General features: G+C 45.6%; 1 protein-coding gene across 3 annotated transcripts in view; it reads right to left on the bottom strand.

The window, feature by feature from the left end:
* Nucleotides 1–17,990, bottom strand: part of LOC124045542 (protein NDRG3-like) — a 74,808-nt gene that overhangs the window by 15,566 nt on the left and 41,252 nt on the right. For all 3 annotated transcript variants that reach the window (XM_046364897.1, XM_046364899.1, XM_046364898.1), the window contains 2 exons: nucleotides 1,120–1,225; nucleotides 613–733 (listed from right to left, as the gene is read on the bottom strand). In XM_046364897.1, coding sequence (XP_046220853.1) covers nucleotides 613–733; nucleotides 1,120–1,225 — 227 coding nt within the window. The remainder of the gene's footprint in view (nucleotides 1–612; nucleotides 734–1,119; nucleotides 1,226–17,990) is intronic.

The raw sequence follows: 17,990 nt of genomic DNA, 5'->3' as shown, positions 1-17,990 counted from the left end.
AGACAGACAGACATGTAGGTTTGTAGGGTACTGGTACCTGGGACAGACAGACATATAGGTTTGTAGGGTACTGGTACATACAGACAGACATATAGGTTTGTAGGGTACTGGTACCTGGGACAGACAGACAGCGGTAGGACCAGGATCACTGAGGTACAATAGGTCTGTCTTGGTGAGGTAACTGGCACTAGTTATTTAAAACAGACTCTCTGTTTAGTTTTTTAAAATGGACTGACGACCAGAGACACTACCAGACACCTGGAGCAGCACACCATCCTATCAAGTTGATGAAAGTCCAAAGCCATGTCATGTTCTGGCCAGCCGTGTGACTCCTGGTCTGAAATGGTCCTTTCACTCACACAGAGGAAGGGGAGGCGGGTCCAGGGGAAGGGGAGGCGGGTCAGGGGAAGGGGAGGCGGGTCCAGGGGAAGGGGAGGCGGGGCCAGGGGAAGGGGAGGCGGGGTGCAGCCAGAGCACCTCATGGTTTACTCTGGCTCTGACGACATAGCCACCATTTATTCAGGTCTACAATATCAATCATGACTGTTGATACTTGTGGTGATATTATTACATGATGTTGAGGATGATGACTTGAGTGAACTGGCCTCTTACCCTGTGGGGAATGGGGGAGCACCTTCCTGCTGTCCTGGGGCGTCCACGTGAACCACAGCAAAGTGGGATGTGATCTCCTGCATGTCTTCAAAGTTGAACAGGGTGTTGAAACAGGACTTATCTGCAAGGGGAGGGGGGCGCAGCAGCACTGTTTAAAGTCACATCCTACTCAAATAGACATTTAACAAAAACGACGACACTGAATGTAACATTGAGCGTGTCAAGAAATCCCATCCCATACCAGTAATCAACTAAAAAAATATACTGAAACAATCAGTGTTGTTTTACAATGAGGCAGCCAACTGGTGGAGCAATCCAGTCTGACATAGTGGCTCATATCTCCAATGCTCAAGGAGATTTTGACTTTCAACCCTACAGTTTCTTACATCTCTACAGCGTCAACTGTTCTAATGACAATTCACCCGTGATATTATGCATTTTAGTGGTGTTTGGAGAGATTTCAAAGTCTAGCTTGGCCAATGAGAGCCTGAATGTGTGTACACTCACGGTTGAGACCAATGTCATGGTAGGTGAGGATGACTGGTCTATTGCCCTTGGGGGTGCCCCTCATCGTCACGTGCAGAACACCATGGGGAGTCTCGATGTCATGCTCCTGAAACACAAGACAGCATGGTCTGGGTCAGGGCCGGCGGTGTCTGTGGAGCTTAGAGGAGCCAGCCTTTTAGTGCCAGTCAGTCAAAACTATTCAGGTGCAGATTTGAGGAAAAAAACATGCATTATTCATTCATACACCGAGTAGGAGACATCCTTGCTGAGGAAGTGATTTTCGGTCTCCTACTGACAATTAGGCTCGCTGAGGAAGTGATTTTCAAAGTGCCAGTAGGAGACATCCTCGCTGAGGAAGTGACTTTCAAAGTGTCAGTAGGAGACATCCTCGCTGAGGAAGTGATTTTCAAAGTGTCAGTAGGAGACATCCTCGCTGAGGAAGTGACTTTCAAAGTGTCAGTAGGAGACATCCTCGCTGAGGAAGTGACTTTCAAAGTGTCAGTAGGAGACTGAAAATCACTTCCTCAGCGAGGATGTCTCCTACTGACACTTTGAAAATCACTTCCTCAGCGAGGATGTCTCCTACTGACACTTTGAAAATCACTTCCTCAGCGAGGATGTCTCCTACTGACACTTTGAAAGTCACTTCCTCAGCGAGTGTCAGGAGAGAGAAAATAATTTCATGATGAAAACTGGGTCCTCTTTAGCAGGTAGCCTAGAAGATGACCTAGATTGAAAACTGACTGGCTGGATCATCATGACCCATATCTCTGTGGTCACAATGACCGCTGCATGTGAGCGGCACGGCTAACGTCAGGAGGTGCTGTTGGCGCCACACCAGACGCATATGTGCACACTGTAGTCTCTCACACCATACACGCAATGCAGATGTGTGGATAAGTAGAGGGCTCTCTACCCGTCTCGTCTCACAGATAACATCATCTGACGTCTGGCTAATATAATTATGTGGGGATGGGAATCTCTGTCCGTCCACAGCACTTAGACCTGACACTAATTCAACATTAAATGTCATTTAACAGGTCACATCTTCAAATCAAATGTTATTAGTCACATGCTCCGAATAGAACAGGTGTAGTAGACCTTACAGTGTACTGCTGAATACAACAGGTGTAGTAGACCTTACAGTGTACTGCTGAATACAACAGGTGTAGTATACCTTACAGTGTACTGCTGAATACAACAGGTGTAGTAGACCTTACAGTGTCCTGCTGAATACAACAGGTGTAGTAGACCTTACAGTGTACTGCTGAATACAACAGGTGTAGTAGACCTTACAGTGTACCGCTGAATAGAACAGGTGTAGTAGACCTTACAGTGTACTGCTGAATACAACAGGTGTAGTAGACCTTACAGTGTCCTGCTGAATACAACAGGTGTAGTAGACCATACAGTGTCCTGCTGAATACAACAGGTGTAGTAGACCATACAGTGTACTGCTGAATACAACAGGTGTAGTAGACCTTACAGTGTACTGCTGAATACAACAGGTGTAGTAGACCTTACAGTGTACTGCTGAATACAACAGGTGTAGTAGACCTTACAGTGTACTGCTGAATACAACAGGTGTAGTAGACCTTACAGTGTACTGCTGAATACAACAGGTGTAGTAGACCTTACAGTGTCCTGCTGAATACAACAGGTGTAGTAGACCTTACAGTGTACTGCTGAATACAACAGGTGTAGTAGACCTTACAGTGTACTGCTGAATACAACAGGTGTAGTAGACCTTACAGTGTACTGCTGAATACAACAGGTGTAGTAGACCTTACAGTGTACTGCTGAATACAACAGGTGTAGTAGACCTTACAGTGTCCTGCTGAATACAACAGGTGTAGTAGACCTTACAGTGTACTGCTGAATACAACAGGTGTAGTAGACCATACAGTGTCCTGCTGAATACAACAGGTGTAGTAGACCTTACAGTGTACTGCTGAATACAACAGGTGTAGTAGACCTTACAGTGTACTGCTGAATACAACAGGTGTAGTAGACCATACAGTGTCCTGCTGAATACAACAGGTGTAGTAGACCTTACAGTGTACTGCTGAATACAACAGGTGTAGTAGACCTTACAGTGTACTGCTGAATACAACAGGTGTAGTAGACCTTACAGTGTACTGCTGAATACAACAGGTGTAGTAGACCTTACAGTGTACTGCTGAATACAACAGGTGTAGTAGACCTTACAGTGTACTGCTGAATACAACAGGTGTAGTAGACCATACAGTGTCCTGCTGAATACAACAGGTGTAGTAGACCTTACAGTGTACTGCTGAATACAACAGGTGTAGTAGACCTTACAGTGTACTGCTGAATACAACAGGTGTAGTAGACCTTACAGTGTCCTGCTGAATACAACAGGTGTAGTAGACCTTACAGTGTACTGCTGAATAGAACAGGTGTAGTAGACCTTACAGTGTACTGCTGAATACAACAGGTGTAGTAGACCTTACAGTGTACTGCTGAATACAACAGGTGTAGTAGACCTTACAGTGTACTGCTGAATACAACAGGTGTAGTAGACCTTACAGTGTACTGCTGAATACAACAGGTGTAGTAGACCTTACAGTGTACTGCTGAATACAACAGGTGTAGTAGACCTTACAGTGTACTGCTGAATACAACAGGTGTAGTAGACCTTACAGTGTACTGCTGAATACAACAGGTGTAGTAGACCTTACAGTGTACTGCTGAATACAACAGGTGTAGTAGACCTTACAGTGTACTGCTGAATACAACAGGTGTAGTAGACCTTACAGTGTACTGCTGAATACAACAGGTGTAGTAGACCATACAGTGTCCTGCTGAATACAACAGGTGTAGTAGACCTTACAGTGTACTGCTGAATACAACAGGTGTAGTAGACCTTACAGTGTACTGCTGAATACAACAGGTGTAGTAGACCTTACAGTGTACTGCTGAATACAACAGGTGTAGTAGACCATACAGTGTCCTGCTGAATACAACAGGTGTAGTGGACCTTACAGTGTACTGCTGAATACAACAGGTGTAGTAGACCTTACAGTGTACTGCTGAATACAACAGGTGTAGTAGACCTTACAGTGTCCTGCTGAATACAACAGGTGTAGTAGACCTTACAGTGAAATGCTGAATACAACAGGTGTAGTAGACATTACAGTGAAATGCTGAATATAACAGGTGTAGTAGACCTTACAGGGAAATGCTGAATATAACAGGTGTAGTAGACATTACAGTGAAATGCTGAATATAACAGGTGTAGTAGACCTTACAGTGTACTGCTGAATACAACAGGTGTAGTAGACCTTACAGTGTACTGCTGAATACAACAGGTGTAGTAGACCTTACAGTGTACTGCTGAATACAACAGGTGTAGTAGACCTTAGTGAAATGCTGAATATAACAGGTGTAGTAGACCTTACAGTGAAATGCTGAATATAACAGGTGTAGTAGACATTACAGTGTACTGCTGAATACAACAGGTGTAGTAGACCTTACAGTGTACTGCTGAATATAACAGGTGTAGTAGACCTTACAGTGAAATGCTGAATATAACAGGTGTAGTAGACCTTACAGTGAAATGCTGAATACAACAGGTGTAGTAGACCTTACAGTGTCCTGCTGAATATAACAGGTGTAGTAGACCTTACAGTGTACTGCTGAATACAACAGGTGTAGTAGACCTTACAGTGAAATGCTGAATACAACAGGTGTAGTAGACATTACAGTGAAATGCTGAATACAACAGGTGTAGTAGACCTTACAGTGTCCTGCTGAATATAACAGGTGTAGTAGACCTTACAGTGTCCTGCTGAATACAACAGGTGTAGTAGACCTTACAGTGAAATGCTGAATACAACAGGTGTAGTAGACATTACAGTGAAATGCTGAATATAACAGGTGTAGTAGACCTTACAGGGAAATGCTGAATATAACAGGTGTAGTAGACATTACAGTGAAATGCTGAATATAACAGGTGTAGTAGACCTTACAGTGTACTGCTGAATACAACAGGTGTAGTAGACCTTACAGTGTACTGCTGAATACAACAGGTGTAGTAGACCTTACAGTGTACTGCTGAATACAACAGGTGTAGTAGACCATACAGTGTCCTGCTGAATACAACAGGTGTAGTAGACCATACAGTGTCCTGCTGAATACAACAGGTGTAGTAGACCTTACAGTGTACTGCTGAATACAACAGGTGTAGTAGACCATACAGTGTCCTGCTGAATACAACAGGTGTAGTAGACCTTACAGTGTACTGCTGAATACAACAGGTGTAGTAGACCTTACAGTGTCCTGCTGAATACAACAGGTGTAGTAGACCTTACAGTGAAATGCTGAATATAACAGGTGTAGTAGACATTACAGTGAAATGCTGAATACAACAGGTGTAGTAGACCTTAGTGAAATGCTGAATACAACAGGTGTAGTAGACCTTACAGTGAAATGCTGAATACAACAGGTGTAGTAGACCTTAGTGAAATGCTGAATATAACAGGTGTAGTAGACCTTACAGTGAAATGCTGAATATAACAGGTGTAGTAGACATTACAGTGTACTGCTGAATACAACAGGTGTAGTAGACATTACAGTGTACTGCTGAATACAACAGGTGTAGTAGACCTTACAGTGTACTGCTGAATATAACAGGTGTAGTAGACCTTACAGTGAAATGCTGAATATAACAGGTGTAGTAGACCTTACAGTGAAATGCTGAATACAACAGGTGTAGTAGACCTTACAGTGTCCTGCTGAATATAACAGGTGTAGTAGACCTTACAGTGTACTGCTGAATACAACAGGTGTAGTAGACCTTACAGTGTACTGCTGAATATAACAGGTGTAGTAGACCTTACAGTGTACTGCTGAATACAACAGGTGTAGTAGACCTTACAGTGTCCTGCTGAATATAACAGGTGTAGTAGACCTTACAGTGTCCTGCTGAATACAACAGGTGTAGTAGACCATACAGTGTACTGCTGAATACAACAGGTGTAGTAGACCTTACAGTGTACTGCTGAATACAACAGGTGTAGTAGACCTTACAGTGTACTGCTGAATACAACAGGTGTAGTAGACCTTACAGTGTACTGCTGAATACAACAGGTGTAGTAGACCTTACAGTGTACTGCTGAATACAACAGGTGTAGTAGACCTTACAGTGTCCTGCTGAATACAACAGGTGTAGTAGACCTTACAGTGTACTGCTGAATACAACAGGTGTAGTAGACCTTACAGTGTACTGCTGAATACAACAGGTGTAGTAGACCTTACAGTGTACTGCTGAATACAACAGGTGTAGTAGACCTTACAGTGTACTGCTGAATACAACAGGTGTAGTAGACCTTACAGTGTCCTGCTGAATACAACAGGTGTAGTAGACCTTACAGTGTACTGCTGAATACAACAGGTGTAGTAGACCATACAGTGTCCTGCTGAATACAACAGGTGTAGTAGACCTTACAGTGTACTGCTGAATACAACAGGTGTAGTAGACCTTACAGTGTACTGCTGAATACAACAGGTGTAGTAGACCATACAGTGTCCTGCTGAATACAACAGGTGTAGTAGACCTTACAGTGTACTGCTGAATACAACAGGTGTAGTAGACCTTACAGTGTACTGCTGAATACAACAGATGTAGTAGACCTTACAGTGTACTGCTGAATACAACAGGTGTAGTAGACCTTACAGTGTACTGCTGAATACAACAGGTGTAGTAGACCTTACAGTGTACTGCTGAATACAACAGGTGTAGTAGACCTTACAGTGTACTGCTGAATACAACAGGTGTAGTAGACCTTACAGTGTCCTGCTGAATACAACAGGTGTAGTAGACCTTACAGTGTACTGCTGAATAGAACAGGTGTAGTAGACCTTACAGTGTACTGCTGAATACAACAGGTGTAGTAGACCTTACAGTGTACTGCTGAATACAACAGGTGTAGTAGACCTTACAGTGTACTGCTGAATACAACAGGTGTAGTAGACCTTACAGTGTACTGCTGAATACAACAGGTGTAGTAGACCTTACAGTGTACTGCTGAATACAACAGGTGTAGTAGACCTTACAGTGTACTGCTGAATACAACAGGTGTAGTAGACCTTACAGTGTCCTGCTGAATACAACAGGTGTAGTAGACCTTACAGTGTACTGCTGAATAGAACAGGTGTAGTAGACCTTACAGTGTACTGCTGAATACAACAGGTGTAGTAGACCTTACAGTGTACTGCTGAATACAACAGGTGTAGTAGACCTTACAGTGTACTGCTGAATACAACAGGTGTAGTAGACCTTACAGTGTACTGCTGAATACAACAGGTGTAGTAGACCTTACAGTGTACTGCTGAATACAACAGGTGTAGTAGACCTTACAGTGTACTGCTGAATACAACAGGTGTAGTAGACCTTACAGTGTACTGCTGAATACAACAGGTGTAGTAGACCTTACAGTGTACTGCTGAATACAACAGGTGTAGTAGACCTTACAGTGTACTGCTGAATACAACAGGTGTAGTAGACCTTACAGTGTACTGCTGAATACAACAGGTGTAGTAGACCATACAGTGTCCTGCTGAATACAACAGGTGTAGTAGACCTTACAGTGTACTGCTGAATACAACAGGTGTAGTAGACCTTACAGTGTACTGCTGAATACAACAGGTGTAGTAGACCTTACAGTGTACTGCTGAATACAACAGGTGTAGTAGACCATACAGTGTCCTGCTGAATACAACAGGTGTAGTGGACCTTACAGTGTACTGCTGAATACAACAGGTGTAGTAGACCTTACAGTGTACTGCTGAATACAACAGGTGTAGTAGACCTTACAGTGTCCTGCTGAATACAACAGGTGTAGTAGACCTTACAGTGAAATGCTGAATACAACAGGTGTAGTAGACATTACAGTGAAATGCTGAATATAACAGGTGTAGTAGACCTTACAGGGAAATGCTGAATATAACAGGTGTAGTAGACATTACAGTGAAATGCTGAATATAACAGGTGTAGTAGACCTTACAGTGTACTGCTGAATACAACAGGTGTAGTAGACCTTACAGTGTACTGCTGAATACAACAGGTGTAGTAGACCTTACAGTGTACTGCTGAATACAACAGGTGTAGTAGACCTTAGTGAAATGCTGAATATAACAGGTGTAGTAGACCTTACAGTGAAATGCTGAATATAACAGGTGTAGTAGACATTACAGTGTACTGCTGAATACAACAGGTGTAGTAGACCTTACAGTGTACTGCTGAATATAACAGGTGTAGTAGACCTTACAGTGAAATGCTGAATATAACAGGTGTAGTAGACCTTACAGTGAAATGCTGAATACAACAGGTGTAGTAGACCTTACAGTGTCCTGCTGAATATAACAGGTGTAGTAGACCTTACAGTGTACTGCTGAATACAACAGGTGTAGTAGACCTTACAGTGAAATGCTGAATACAACAGGTGTAGTAGACATTACAGTGAAATGCTGAATACAACAGGTGTAGTAGACCTTACAGTGTCCTGCTGAATATAACAGGTGTAGTAGACCTTACAGTGTCCTGCTGAATACAACAGGTGTAGTAGACCTTACAGTGAAATGCTGAATACAACAGGTGTAGTAGACATTACAGTGAAATGCTGAATATAACAGGTGTAGTAGACCTTACAGGGAAATGCTGAATATAACAGGTGTAGTAGACATTACAGTGAAATGCTGAATATAACAGGTGTAGTAGACCTTACAGTGTACTGCTGAATACAACAGGTGTAGTAGACCTTACAGTGTACTGCTGAATACAACAGGTGTAGTAGACCTTACAGTGTACTGCTGAATACAACAGGTGTAGTAGACCATACAGTGTCCTGCTGAATACAACAGGTGTAGTAGACCATACAGTGTCCTGCTGAATACAACAGGTGTAGTAGACCTTACAGTGTACTGCTGAATACAACAGGTGTAGTAGACCATACAGTGTCCTGCTGAATACAACAGGTGTAGTAGACCTTACAGTGTACTGCTGAATACAACAGGTGTAGTAGACCTTACAGTGTCCTGCTGAATACAACAGGTGTAGTAGACCTTACAGTGAAATGCTGAATATAACAGGTGTAGTAGACATTACAGTGAAATGCTGAATACAACAGGTGTAGTAGACCTTAGTGAAATGCTGAATACAACAGGTGTAGTAGACCTTACAGTGAAATGCTGAATACAACAGGTGTAGTAGACCTTAGTGAAATGCTGAATATAACAGGTGTAGTAGACCTTACAGTGAAATGCTGAATATAACAGGTGTAGTAGACATTACAGTGTACTGCTGAATACAACAGGTGTAGTAGACATTACAGTGTACTGCTGAATACAACAGGTGTAGTAGACCTTACAGTGTACTGCTGAATATAACAGGTGTAGTAGACCTTACAGTGAAATGCTGAATATAACAGGTGTAGTAGACCTTACAGTGAAATGCTGAATACAACAGGTGTAGTAGACCTTACAGTGTCCTGCTGAATATAACAGGTGTAGTAGACCTTACAGTGTACTGCTGAATACAACAGGTGTAGTAGACCTTACAGTGTACTGCTGAATATAACAGGTGTAGTAGACCTTACAGTGTACTGCTGAATACAACAGGTGTAGTAGACCTTACAGTGTACTGCTGAATACAACAGGTGTAGTAGACCTTACAGTGTACTGCTGAATACAACAGGTATAGTAGACCTTACAGTGTACTGCTGAATACAACAGGTGTAGTAGACCTTACAGTGTACTGCTGAATACAACAGGTGTAGTAGACCTTACAGTGTACTGCTGAATACAACAGGTGTAGTAGACCTTACAGTGTACTGCTGAATACAACAGGTGTAGTAGACCTTACAGTGTACTGCTGAATACAACAGGTGTAGTAGACCTTACAGTGTACTGCTGAATACAACAGGTGTAGTAGACCTTACAGTGTACTGCTGAATACAACAGGTGTAGTATACCTTACAGTGTACTGCTGAATACAACAGGTGTAGTAGACCTTACAGTGTCCTGCTGAATACAACAGGTGTAGTAGACCTTACAGTGCACTGCTGAATACAACAGGTGTAGTAGACCTTACAGTGTACCGCTGAATAGAACAGGTGTAGTAGACCTTACAGTGTACCGCTGAATACAACAGGTGTAGTAGACCTTACAGTGTACTGCTGAATACAACAGGTGTAGAAGACCTTACAGTGTACTGCTGAATACAACAGGTGTAGTAGACCTTACAGTGTACTGCTGAATACAACAGGTGTAGTAGACCTTACAGTGTACTGCTGAATATAACAGGTGTAGTAGACCTTACAGTGTACTGCTGAATACAACAGGTGTAGTAGACCTTACAGTGTACTGCTGAATACAACAGGTGTAGTAGACCTTACAGTGTACTGCTGAATACAACAGGTGTAGTAGACCTTACAGTGTACTGCTGAATACAACAGGTGTAGTAGACCTTACAGTGTACTGCTGAATACAACAGGTGTAGTAGACCTTACAGTGTCCTGCTGAATACAACAGGTGTAGTAGACCTTACAGTGTACTGCTGAATACAACAGGTGTAGTAGACCTTACAGTGTACTGCTGAATACAACAGGTGTAGTAGACCTTACAGTGTACTGCTGAATACAACAGGTGTAGTAGACCTTACAGTGTCCTGCTGAATACAACAGGTGTAGTAGACCTTACAGTGTACTGCTGAATACAACAGGTGTAGTAGACCTTACAGTGTACTGCTGAATAGAACAGGTGTAGTAGACCTTACAGTGTACTGCTGAATACAACAGGTGTAGTAGACCTTACAGTGTACTGCTGAATACAACAGGTGTAGTAGACCTTACAGTGAAATTCTTACTTAAAAAGGCCATAACCAAGAGTGCAGTTTAAAAAAATATTAATAAGAATAAGAGATAAAAGTAACAAGTAATTAAAGAGCATCAGTAAAATAACAGTATATACAGGGGGGTGCCGGTACAGAGTCAATGTGCGGGGGTACCGACCGGTTAGTTGAGGTAGTATGTACATGTAGGTAGAGATAACTTCTCCCACATATGCCGTTTATTCAACACAGGAACACATCAACATCAAAAAGTTAATGAAGGCAATGCATATAGAGGTGTGATTCAACCATATAGTTTACTAGTAAGCACAGTGCTACTACAGTAATACAGTAATAATAATAATAATAAATGCCATTTAGCAGACGCTTTTATCCAAAGCGACTTACAGTCATGTGTGCATACATTCTACGTATGGGTGGTCCCGGGAATCGAACCCACTACCCTGGCGTTACAAGCGCCATGCTCTACCAACTGAGCTACAGAAGGACCACTACAGCCTAGTGTGAGGTATGTTTCTGTCTGGTAGCAATAATGGCATGGTGGTCAGTTTTAGCGAGAAAAACCAACAAAACAAGCAGAGACCCAAATATAGGAACACTACTAAAAGTGTGTGTCTATGTCAGTGTTCAGTTTCCGTCCATTGGTGCAGCTGAAAACCACACAGACGGCGGTTTGAGGGCCGTACTGCGTCAGAGATCTAAACTGGATGGGAGGACGCCACGCTGAGACATGAGGCCCTCTCAAACAACTGTTCAGAATCAGCCACGTCACCAGAACATTGAGCAACACTCAACACCATGGGGTCTGGGAGGGGGTAGGTTAGAGATTAGGCTAAACCTGTCTATTCAACCATGTCTGCAAAAAGCAAATACAATAGCTATACAATATGGATTGCAGTTGTTCAACCCAGGCCTGTATAAATACCTCCCTCAGCTGCGCTGACACCTGGCAGAGTCACACTCCTATCTGGGTGAGGAGGAGTATAAATAGAAGCTGCGGTTGAAGGGCTTGGTTGTGTGAAACATTGTGAGAGATGGAGGATACATGCGAGGTGCCTTCAGCCTGGTCCCTGATACAGACCCCTGTAACCCTGTTGAATATGACGACTCTGATCAAAGAGGCTTCAGTAGACAAGAATTGCCACAACTGAAGGATAAAAATATATATATTTTGTAGCCTGGGGCTTTTATCTACCAGATGAAATGGAAGCCTGAGAGAAAGACAAAAAAATAGCTTTTTCTTCTGAAACGTCAATGACCTCAAATAGCTTCCGAGTCAATGATGGCCTTGACCAAACAAAACAAAGCACTCGATGCTTTGAAAACAGCAGCAGTCCCAATAACTGGTTTTATGTATTCCTGGCACAAGGTTGAGCGGCTGTGCACTGCTGATATCTGGCTGGTCACAATGGAGGGGTCATATGATGAGGAGCGGGGACCTGCTGCAGCAGTATCCTGAGAAGAACAGGCTGCTACATCTAGATCAGGGGTCATGTGATGAGGAGAGGGGACCTGCTGCAGCAGTATCCTGAGAAGAACAGGCTGCTACATCTAGATCAGGGGTCATGTGATGAGGAGAGGGGACCTGCTGCAGCAGTATCCTGAGAAGAACCGGCTGCTACATCTAGATCAGGGGTCATGTGTTCCGGTTGGAGCGAGTGGTCGCATCTGCACGTCGCTCCAACGGGTAGTATAACTTTTTCATTATATTTCAGTATATCACAACGGTTTGATTTGTCTTCTTAGCAATTTCTTCTCAGCTAGCTACATAGCCGTCTTTGTATCAATGATAATTGCGTAATTATCGTAATTATCGTATTTCGCCGTCCTAACGTAGTCTTCACTAGCCAGCTAGCTAACGTCCACTGATTAGCTGCACTGAGAAACTATTACTATTACACTCAACTGAACGACTTGATTAGTTTAGTGTTAGCTACCTAAATAGCTGTCTTTGCTGTCTTCGTATCATCGTATCATCGTATCCAAGATAATTGTGTTGTTTAGGTTTAGAGTGTGTAGTCTTAGAGTGATTATCTTAATTTACCGAGGTTAGCTAGCCAGCTATTTGTCGTCCTTAACGTAGGTGACTCTGCTAGCTAGCCAACTCTGCTAGCTAGCCAACAGCTAGCCAACGCTAGCCAACGTCTTCTGTATAGAACTCAACTACCCGGTCGCATTCACAGGTTGTATCACTTTTTCACTTCACTTCATTTCATTACAGTACAACGGTTTGATTTGTTTGATCGTAGCTAGCTACTTAGCTAGCTACATAGCCGGCTTTGTATCAAAGATAATTGTGTAGTCTAGAGCGATTTTCTAGGTTCGCTAGCCATCTATTGTCGTTCTTTTAACGCAACGTAACGTAAACAACACTGCTAGCTAGCCTGCTAGCCCCGAATAGCAACACTGCAGAAACTATTACACTCAACGGAACGACTTGATTAGTGTAGTGTCAACAACGCACTTACTAAAAAGGTGTAGTAGACCACTGCCAGCTGGCCTACTTCAGCAGTACTGTATCATTTTAATCATTTTAGTCAATAAGATTCTTGCTATGTAGCTTAACTTTCTGAACATTCGAGACGTGTAGTCCACTTGTCATTCCAATCTCCTTTGCATTAGCGTAGCCTCTTCTGTAGCCTGTCAACTATGTGTCTGTTTATCCCTGTTCTCTCCTCTCTGCACAGACCATACAAACGCTCCACACCGTGGCCGCGAGACCCTACTCTGGTGGTCCCAGCCGCACGACCCACGGGAGTTCCAGGTCTCCGGTAGCCTCTGGAACTGCCAATCTGCGGTCAACAAGGCAGAGTTCATCTCAGCCTATGCCTCCCTCCAGTCCCTCGACTTCTTGGCACTGACGGAAACATGGATCACCACAGACAACACTGCTACTCCTACTGCTCTCTCTTCGTCCGCCCACGTGTTCTCGCACACCCCGAGAGCGTCTGGTCAGCGGGGTGGTGGCACCGGGATCCTCATCTCTCCCAAGTGGTCATTCTCTCTTTCTCCCCATACCCATCTGTCTATCGCCTCCTTTGAATTCCATGCTGTCACAGTTACTAGCCCTTTCAAGCTTAACATCCTTATCATTTATCGCCCTCCAGGTTCCCTCGGAGAGTTCATCAATGAGCTTGATGCCTTGATAAGCTCCTTTCCTGAGGACGGCTCACCTCTCACAGTTCTGGGCGACTTTAACCTCCCCACGTCTACCTTTGACTCTTTCCTCTCTGCCTCCTTCTTTCCACTCCTCTCCTCTTTTGACCTCACCCTCTCACCTTCCCCCCTACTCACAAGGCAGGCAATACGCTCGACCTCATCTTTACTAGATGCTGTTCTTCCACTAACCTCACTGCAACTCCCCTCCAAGTCTCCGACCACTGCCTTGTATCCTTTTCCCTCTCGCTCTCATCCAACACCTCCCACACTGCCCCTACTCGGATGGTATCGCGCCGTCCCAACCTTCGCTCTCTCTCCCCCGCTACTCTCTCCTCTTCCATCCTATCATCTCTTCCCTCCGCTCAAACCTTCTCCCACCTATCTCCTGATTCTGCCTCCTCAACCCTCCTCTCCTCCCTCTCTGCATCCCTTGACTCTCTATGTCCCCTATCCTCCAGGCCGGCTCGGTCCTCCCTCCCGCTCCGTGGCTCGATGACTCATTGCGAGCTCACAGAACAGGGCTCCGGGCAGCCGAGCGGAAATGGAGGAAAACTCGCCTCCCTGCGGACCTGGCATCCTTTCACTCCCTCCTCTCTACATTTTCCTCCTCTGTCTCTGCTGCTAAAGCCACTTTCTACCACGCTAAATTCCAAGCATCTGCCTCTAACCCTAGGAAGCTCTTTGCCACCTTCTCCTCCCTCCTGAATCCTCCGCCCCCCCCCCCTCCTCCCTCTCTGCAGATGACTTCGTCAACCATTTTGAAAAGAAGGTCGACGACATCCGATCCTCGTTTGCTAAGTCAAACGACACCGCTGGTTCTGCTCACACTGCCCTACCCTGTGCTCTGACCTCTTTCTCCCCTCTCTCTCCAGATGAAATCTCGCGTCTTGTGACGGCCGGCCGCCCAACAACCTGCCCGCTTGACCCTATCCCCTCCTCTCTTCTCCAGACCATTTCCGGAGACCTTCTCCCTTACCTCACCTCGCTCATCAACTCATCCCTGACCGTTGGCTACGTCCCTTCCGTCTTCAAGAGAGCGAGAGTTGCACCCCTTCTGAAAAAACCTACACTCGATCCCTCCGATGTCAACAATTACAGACCAGTATCCCTTCTTTCTTTTCTCTCCAAAACTCTTGAACGTGCCGTCCTTGGCCAGCTCTCCCGCTATCTCTCTCTGAATGACCTTCTTGATCCAAATCAGTCAGGTTTCAAGACTAGTCATTCAACTGAGACTGCTCTCCTCTGTATCACGGAGGCGCTCCGCACTGCTAAAGCTAACTCTCTCTCCTCTGCTCTCATCCTTCTAGATCTATCGGCTGCCTTCGATACTGTGAACCATCAGATCCTCCTCTCCACCCTCTCCGAGTTGGGCATCTCCGGCGCGGCCCACGCTTGGATTGCGTCCTACCTGACAGGTCGCTCCTACCAGGTGGCGTGGCGAGAATCTGTCTCCTCACCACGCGCTCTCACCACTGGTGTCCCCCAGGGCTCTGTTCTTGGCCCTCTCCTATTCTCGCTATACACCAAGTCACTTGGCTCTGTCATAACCTCACATGGTCTCTCTTATCATTGCTATGCAGACGACACACAATTAATCTTCTCCTTTCCCCCTTCTGATGACCAGGTGGCGAATCGCATCTCTGCATGTCTGGCAGACATATCAGTGTGGATGACGGATCACCACCTCAAGCTGAACCTCGGCAAGACGGAGCTGCTCTTCCTCCCGGGGAAGGACTGCCCGTTCCATGATCTCGCCATCACGGTCGACAACTCCATTGTGTCCTCCTCCCAGAGCGCCAAGAACCTTGGCGTGATCCTGGACAACACCCTGTCGTTCTCTACTAACATCAAGGCGGTGGCCCGTTCCTGTAGGTTCATGCTCTACAACATCCGCAGAGTACGACCCTGCCTCACACAGGAAGCGGCGCAGGTCCTAATCCAGGCACTTGTCATCTCCCGTCTGGATTACTGCAACTCGCTGTTGGCTGGGCTCCCTGCCTGTGCCATTAAACCCCTTCAACTCATCCAGAACGCCGCAGCCCGTCTGGTGTTCAACCTTCCCAAGTTCTTTCACGTCACCCCGCTCCTCCGTTCTCTCCACTGGCTTCCAGTTGAAGCTCGCATCCGCTACAAGACCATGGTGCTTGCCTACGGAGCTGTGAGGGGAACGGCACCTCAGTACCTCCAGGCTCTGATCAGGCCCTACACCCAAACAAGGGCACTGCGTTCATCCACCTCTGGCCTGCTCGCCTCCCTACCACTGAGGAAGTACAGCTCCCGCTCAGCCCAGTCAAAACTGTTCGCTGCCCTGGCCCCCCAATGGTGGAACAAACTCCCTCACGACGCCAGGACAGCGGAGTCAATCACCACCTTCCGGAGACACCTGAAACCCCACCTCTTTAAGGAATACCTAGGATAGGTTAAGTAATCCCTCTCACCCCACCCCCCTAAGTTTTAGATGCACTATTGTTAAGTGACTGTCCCACTGGATGTCATAAGGTGAATGCACCAATTTGTAAGTCGCTCTGGATAAGAGCGTCTGCTAAATGACTTAAATGTAAATGTAAATGTAATGTGATGAGGGGGGACCTGCTGCAGCAGTATCCTGAGAAGAACCGGCTGCTACATCTAGATCAGGGGTCATGTGATGACGAGAGGGGACCTGCTGCAGCAGTATCCTGAGAAGAACAGGCTGCTACATCTAGATCAGGGGTCATATGATGAGGAGGGGGGACCTGCTGCAGCAGTATCCTGAGAAGAACAGGCTGCTACATCTAGATCAGGGGTCACGTGATGAGGAGAGGGGACCTGCTGCAGCAGTATTCGAAGGATAAAACTGATATAAAAATATATATTTGTAGCCTGAGAAGAACAGGCTGCTACATCTAGATCAGGGGTCATGTGATGAGAGGGGACCTGCTGCAGCAGTATCCTGAGAAGAACCGGCTGCTACATCTAGATCAGGGGTCATGTGATGAGGAGAAGGGACCTGCTGCAGCAGTATCCTGAGAAGAACCGGCTGCTACATCTAGATCAGGGGTCATGTGATGAGGAGAGGGGACCTGCTGCAGCAGTATCCTGAGAAGAACAGGCTGCTACATCTAGATCAGGGGTCATGTGATGAGGAGAGGGGACCTGCTGCAGCAGTATCCTGAGAAGAACAGGCTGCTACATCTAGATCAGGGGTCATGTGATGAGGAGAGGGGACCTGCTGCAGCAGTATCCTGAGAAGAACAGGCTGCTACATCTAGATCAGGGGTCATGTGATGAGGAGAGGGGACCTGCTGCAGCAGTATCCTGAGAAGAACAGGCTGCTACATCTAGATCAGGGGTCATGTGATGAGGAGAGGTGACCTGCTGCAGCAGTATCCTGAGAAGAACCGGCTGCTACATCTAGATCAGGGGTCATGTGATGAGGGGGGACCTGCTGCAGCAGTATCCTGAGAAGAACCGGCTGCTACATCTAGATCAGGGGTCATGTGATGAGGAGAGGGGACCTGCTGCAGCAGTATCCTGAGAAGAACAGGCTGCTACATCTAGATCAGGGGTCATGTGATGAGGAGAGGGGACCTGCTGCAGCAGTATCCTGAGAAGAACAGGCTGCTACATCTAGATCAGGGGTCATGTGATGAGGAGAGGGGACCTGCTGCAGCAGTATCCTGAGAAGAACAGGCTGCTACATCTAGATCAGGGGTCATGTGATGAGGAGGGGGACCTGCTGCAGCAGTATCCTGAGAAGAACAGGCTGCTACATCTAGATCAGGGGTCATGTGATGAGGAGAGGGGACCTGCTGCAGCAGTATCCTGAGAAGAACCGGCTGCTACATCTAGATCAGGGGTC

This window comes from Oncorhynchus gorbuscha, linkage group LG10 (assembly GCF_021184085.1).
Source record: "Oncorhynchus gorbuscha isolate QuinsamMale2020 ecotype Even-year linkage group LG10, OgorEven_v1.0, whole genome shotgun sequence".
Lineage (NCBI taxonomy): Eukaryota > Metazoa > Chordata > Actinopteri > Salmoniformes > Salmonidae > Oncorhynchus > Oncorhynchus gorbuscha.
This window is presented reverse-complemented; position numbering and strand designations above follow the sequence as displayed.